The 6,000-nt window shown below is 49.3% G+C and overlaps 1 protein-coding gene across 2 annotated transcripts; it reads right to left on the reverse strand.

Annotated features, from left to right (window-relative positions):
* Positions 1–2,419: 2,419 nt before the first annotated feature.
* Positions 2,420–6,000, reverse strand: TNFRSF6B (TNF receptor superfamily member 6b). 2 transcript variants are annotated; one of them, XM_027848019.1, is made up of 5 exons: positions 5,897–6,000; positions 5,227–5,395; positions 4,679–5,060; positions 3,882–4,076; positions 2,420–2,968 (listed from the first exon to the last, which is right to left on the reverse strand). In XM_027848019.1, the coding sequence occupies exons 2-5, from the start codon at positions 5,257–5,259 to the stop codon at positions 2,670–2,672; spliced, it is 909 nt and encodes a 302-aa protein (XP_027703820.1). In that variant the 5' UTR covers positions 5,260–5,395; positions 5,897–6,000; the 3' UTR covers positions 2,420–2,669. The 2 variants fall into 2 exon arrangements, with proteins under 2 accessions (XP_027703820.1, XP_027703829.1); XM_027848028.1 differs by lacking the exon at positions 5,897–6,000 and adding an exon at positions 5,533–5,722.

A 6,000-nucleotide genomic window follows, 5' to 3' on the forward strand; every position in this document is an offset into this window, starting at 1 on the left:
TGTCACACTGAGTGAGTCACTGGAAAGAAAACTGCAGAAAGAAAATAACTGCCCACCTCCCTGTGGCAGGCATCAGGATGAGGATTTCTCCTGAGCTGGCCACTTCAATTCTTCCAAGGCCTCTAGGGCATGAAGGAGCCTGAGATGTTACTTCTTTCAAATATTTAGTCAAACTGCAGGAAGAACCTAGGCTATCTGGGGAGAAAGCTCTAGGAAAGGAACAAGGCATCATCCATGGACTGTGCTCTCGGTCAGCTACTCCTCTTGTCCAGAGCTAAATCTCTTGCCTCCTTCTGGATTCCCCTCCCCCAGGTCTGGGACAAAAAGATCTGTCAAACCAGTCAAACCAGAGCTATTGAGGAAAAGCTACAGTTTCCCAGAAAGCATGTGGGAATGAGAACTCTGGGAGGGGGTCAAAGGTGAAAGACCTGCCAGAAGCAGAAATTTCTGAAAAGGGCAGAGGACTCTTGCAAATTGGTATTGCTATTTCTTCCAGTGCTAGGAAATCCCCTAATTTCACCACCAAGGGAGGGAGGGGCTGGCATTGGCACAGACATGGGATGAGAATCTGACATGATGCTGGTGAGGTCAGGCTACACACTTAGACCTCAACCAGTTTTCTTATCTATCGCTACTCCCACCCCTAAGAAGCACTGGGTAGTTGGCTTCAGGCCCAGACCCACTGCCTTCAGGAGATGTTTGTCCTGTGGGAGCATGAGAACCAAAATGAGGTGGGGGGGAGGGGAAGAAGAGAAGAATTATGTGCCAAAAGAGAGAATGATCCTAGAAAAGGTGGCCCTTCTTTCTCTTTCTAGGAAGTGGAGTACAGTTGATTGAAAGGGAATTTGAAATCCTGAGGAGTAGCTCAGGAGGGAAATTACCAGAAGGAAAAGGATAGAAAGTATTGATAGAATACTGATAGAAAGGGAGCAGCAAGAGATAAAACCTCACTCCCACCTTTCTATACTTGAACCCCTTCTACTACCCACCCCTTCTCTGCCTCTGCTTGTCCTTCAGTTTTCTCCCTCTTTCAGTTCCCTCACAACTCACACCTTTCACTGTGCCCTTAAGGCCAACACTCCTATGTTCCTTCAGTTTCTTCCCACCTCTCAGTTCCCTCTCTGTGCTTTAGTTTTCCACTTCCTTTTGTACCTCAGTCTCTCCCAAACTACACTGTATAACTGAGTGGCTGGGCTTGGGCCTCTGTGGTCTTAGGAGGTTGCCAGGCTGGGTGAGGGAAAAGAGCAGAGGTGTCAGTCAGACATGCACTAGCCCCACCGGAGAAGCCCTGGGGTCCTCAGACCATAGGAACTCACATGGAAAAAGCCAGCCTTAAGAGAGGGAGTTGTCATCTGTAAGTGACCACAGATTCCTCATCTTCCCAGGAAACAAAGCCTAGGGAAATGGAACATAGCTGGAGGGCTTTAAGAAAAGCCAAGCATTTCTTCCTCACCCCCAATATGGTCCCAAAGCTGAGAAGGAAGGACCCTCCAGGGTTGAGGTTTCTACTCCCTCCTAGCTACTTTTCCTGTGTGCCTACTTTTACAAAAGACTGTCCCAGACCACACCCCTGTCTTCTGAATCGCAGGTAATGTCCACTTCCTCTAGGGAGTCTTCAAGCCAATTCACCAACTTTTTAACACAACTTTTTGACCTGTCCTTCCCAATGGTGCATTTAGGTATTACGTCTTTTATTAGGATAACAGCTGTTGGAGAACAGGGACTTGTATGTCAGTACACTGAAAAACGTGTGTGCGTGTGTGTGTGACAGAGCTTCTTCAGGGAACTCTCTGTCTGCAGACCAGGTTCCTGCATTCTTGGGACTCTAGAGAAACCCAAGGAGAGAAAATTGGAACCACTTTCACAAAGATTTAAAAACACTTCTAAAAAAGTACATGAATAAGTGAGAATCATACACTATAGGGCTAATACCTAACAAACAGTGAGAGTCCTGGTGGTATCAATCAGGTAAAACTTACAAAAAGAGGTAAGTTTGACTAGGGATATGGATCTTCACTGTCTTCTGCTCAAGACGGGTTTGAAACAGTCACTCAGTCAACAAACATTTATTAATCCCCTACCATGTGCCAAGCACTGTGCTATGCACTAGAAATGGGCACAAAAGTGAGCTTACAAAATGGTTTTATAAAAAATAATTTTTCATCATGATAAAAGTCCCATTAGCTCCACATTTGCCTTGGTGAAGTTGGGGTACTGGGACCTCTGAAAATAGAGGGCTGACGGAAATGGAAATTGTTCAGTTATTTTTCAGTCATGTCTGATTCTTTATGAACCCATTTGGGGTTTTCTTGGCAACAATACTGGAGTAGTTTGCCATTTCCTTTCCAGATTAGGAAACTGAGTCGAACAGGGTTAAGTGACTTGCCTAGGGTCACACAGGTATTAAGTATCTATCTGAGGGCAGATTTGAACTGTGGAAAATGAGTCTTCCTGACTCCAGGCCCAGCACTCTATCTACTGCGCCACCTAGCTGTGAAATAAATAAGCCCAAAGAGTGGGAGGCCCAGAAGGTACACTGCCTGTTGGCTTTCTCCAGAGGAGAGATGGCACCAGTGATGTGAGCCCCAGGACACTTGGCTCCAGGGCCTAGCCTCCCAGAGGGGAGCTGGCCTAATGGAACCCTGGGCAAATCTAGGTGTGGAGGTGGTCTAGTCTTTCTGGTCAAGGACAAAATGCTTCTGAATATTCCTCTCCAAGGTGGTCAGCTTAGCTTTTCGAAGAGCCTGTAGCACCTGGAGTAGAAGGCCTGAAGATCCCTGGGTCTCACTGAGTTCAGTTAACCTGTGCAGTAGCTCCTTCTGCACAGCAGCCCGGCTCTCCGGCTCCGGCCACTGCCTATGCCAGCTACCAGGGGCCTCCAGGGCCTGCTGCAGCCTCATCAGTCTCTTCAGTGAAATGTTCTGGAAAGCCACAAAGTCAATCACTGCCTGTTCACATTCCTTGTCACCTGCAGTGGGAAATATGGGGGTGGGGGGGTAATTGATTATGGACAGATGAATGGGAGAATTCTTTCTCCATCACCTCCCATTCCAGAGAGCATAAGACCTACCCTCCTGCTATCCCTGCTAGCTAGGTTATGTCCAAAGGCCAAAGCTAAAGTCCTAGCTCCCTCTGTTTAGGAAAAGATCCTACATTACAGAAGGACCCCCTGCTCCTTATACCTCCCTGTGCCTCATTGACCCTGAGTAATTCTTAGTTTTAAGGCTGAGCTGGGACAGTCAGCTAAAAGGTAGTATTCTCAAGTGGGGCTTAGGTAGATAGCAGTCTCAGCATCAGGGACCTCAAAAGGCCTATCTCCTTTCAACTGTAAGTGGGACAGAGATGAGGAGTGGGGTGGGGAGAGCGTTCTTGCTCTTAAAATATTAGCAAGAAATGAGATTTTACACAAGCTGCTTCTAGGCCTTTCATCCACTCTTGACAAAGATGAGGATTGTTCTTCTGGATTCTTTTTTTTTTTTTTTTTTTTTTTTTGGTTTTTAGGCAATTGGGGTTAAGTGACTTGCTGAGGGTTACATAGCTAGTAAGTGTCGAGTGATTGGTCTGAGGCTGGATTTGAACTCGGGTCCTCCTGACTTCAGGGCCGGTGCTCTGTTCACTGTGCCACCTAGCTGTCCCCTTCTTTTATCTCTTCTAAGGCTTCTCCAGTATCCCTCCAGCTTCCTGGGCTCCAACCATGTAGAGTAAATTTCTCCAACCAGTTTAGTTGTTCTGCTGCACCCTGACTCAGGCCTCTTGGGTGTGATGGAATGAAAGAAGCCAAGCAGGGAGGCTGATTCAGAACGAATCCCGTGCCCTTAGGTTTCTGTTTTTCAAAGGGAAGGAGATGATTGTAGAGGAATAGGGGAAGCCTCTGTTCTCACCTGGCTCAGGAGTGCTGCTCAAGAAACCAGAACAGCGTGTGCAAATGGCGTCATGGAATGAGGTCCCAGGAACATTGAGGAACATGCCAAGGGTGGAACAATTTCGATGTGGCTGGCACTTCTCTGTGCTGGAGCTGTTATCTGAAAAGGTGCCTTTGGGGCATGGCTGGCATTGTGTGTTCTGGTTTGGGGTCCCTGTGGGGAGGGGATAGTGTCAGGTAGAAATCTATGCAGCCCTGGGGTGAAGGAAGGGGAAGGAAGGAAGGGGAAGGGTGAGAAGCATTTATATATTCCTACTATGTGCCATATGCCTTTTTACAAATATCTCATTTGATCCTCACAACAACCCTGCCAGGTGGTGCTTTTATTATTTTCACTGTACAGTGGAGGCAAATGAAGCAAAGAGGTGTTAAATGACTTGCCCAGGGGTTACATAGCTATTAAGTGTTTGAGGCAGATCTGAATTCAGATCTTCCTGCCCCAGGCCCAGCACTGGATCCAGTGCCTGGGAGCTGAGAATGAAGTGAGGGAGGGGATATAGATGTTTGTATCCTGGGTTCTGTCCATTTACATATTATTTTCAAATCAGAAACTTCCAGGCATCCCTCCTGCCACCATCTCAGTGCTCCCACTCTCCACCCCCTAGCTCCCTAATCCAGCACAGAGTAAAGTGAACAATGACCACCTGTGGAAACCAAGAGAGCTCAGACCAGCCAGGGTAGAGGAGGTGTGGGAAAAGGGAACCTAGGGTGCCTAGAGAAGGACTTAGCTCTGGGGATACAGAACCCACCACCTACCCAAAGTGACCACACCAGAGCCTGGGGGGCAGGCTGAGTGCTCGATGCAGAAGTCAGCATGGGCATAGTAGCCCAACTGGCAGCGGCAAGCTCGGTTGTGAGTGGCGTTGCAAGCCTGAGCCTCCTCTTCACGCTCCCCACAGAACACATTGCAGTATCGGCATTTCTCCAGGTAGTTCCAGTACTGTGTGTAGTGGAGTGATGGGCATGGCTGGCAAACCGTGGGGCTCTTGTAGCTGCAGTGGTGCTTCACAAAAGTGCCAGGTGGGCACTGATCACACAGTAGCCACTCCTGGGTCTCTGCATCTCTCCAAGGGTAGGTAGGGAAGTTGCCTGCATCCCCTGGCATCACCAGCAACAGCAGAAGGGTACTGACTATCCACTTTGAGACAGGGAGACAAAGGTTTCCAGGTCAGAACCAGAGGTTCTCCCATACTTTTCTGGGCGCCCTTCTCGGGCTAGGCCAGGTCACTACAGGGAACTTGGATAAATTCCCACCATGCCCATTTAGAGTTGAAAGGAGAGCTCAGTGTTAGTCTAGACCTTACCAAAAATTTTATGTTCTGGGTTGGCAGATCCATGGTTCTTGGTTGGGATGGATGATCCAAACTCTGGAAGGAGAAAGGTCTTTTGAATCTTCAGGGGATGCTGCTGGGAAGGGAGATTCAAAACTTTCCTCTTTTGAACCGGGTCCCTGGACCCTCCTGTGACAAAAGACTGAGAAAGGAAGGGGAGGGAGTCACCAGGGCATGGGGAGCCAGTACACCTGCACGCAGATGGGTTTTTCTCTTCATTCTCCACTACCTCCAGTAAGAAGAGCACAAGGGCTGTATACCCCGGTATGCCCGTCATACCTTTAAGTACGCTGGGTCCGGACTGAACCTTTTACAAAGAGGCGCAGATACAGAGCGACTGACACACAGCCCCGGCGGCCTCCCCTTCCCTTTCCCGTTGAAGCGAGTTGGGCTGAGCCAGGGTCAGGACCACGCACAGTGACCCACTGACCCCAGCACCCTCTGCCACAAAGAGTATAGAACGAAAGGCGGCCAGGCACACGACTTTTAACTTTGATGGCATCCCAGCTCTTCCCGTTTCCCTCCTCTTCCCCTGAGCCCTGGCTCGGGCGGGGCTCCCAGGCCCCGCCCTCCCTCTGCCTCAGTCTCCCGGCCGACATAAAATGAGCAGAGGGAGAGGGCGATATGCACCTACTCCTCTTACCTATCCCTCGCCGGGGCGGCTCCTCAGTTCTCTGCGCTGTTCCAGGGCTGCCGCCCTTTATTAACCTCGGGGAGTTAGGGGAGTGGAGGGCGGAGGCAAAAGGG

This window comes from Vombatus ursinus, unplaced genomic scaffold, assembly GCF_900497805.2.
Source record: "Vombatus ursinus unplaced genomic scaffold, bare-nosed wombat genome assembly UNPS02000580.1, whole genome shotgun sequence".
Lineage (NCBI taxonomy): Eukaryota > Metazoa > Chordata > Mammalia > Diprotodontia > Vombatidae > Vombatus > Vombatus ursinus.

Excerpts from the sequence above, each read along its gene's own strand:
- TNFRSF6B (XM_027848019.1), bottom strand. The coding sequence starts at position 5,259 with ATGGATCTGCCAACCCAGAACATAAAATTTTTG. Across the intron at positions 4,077-4,678 it reads CTCTGGTGTGGTCACTTTGG|GGACCCCAAACCAGAACACA; the intron begins GTAGGTGGTGGG and ends CCCTCCCCACAG. Across the intron at positions 2,969-3,881 it reads GAGCAGCACTCCTGAGCCAG|GTGACAAGGAATGTGAACAG; the intron begins GTGAGAACAGAG and ends TTCCCACTGCAG.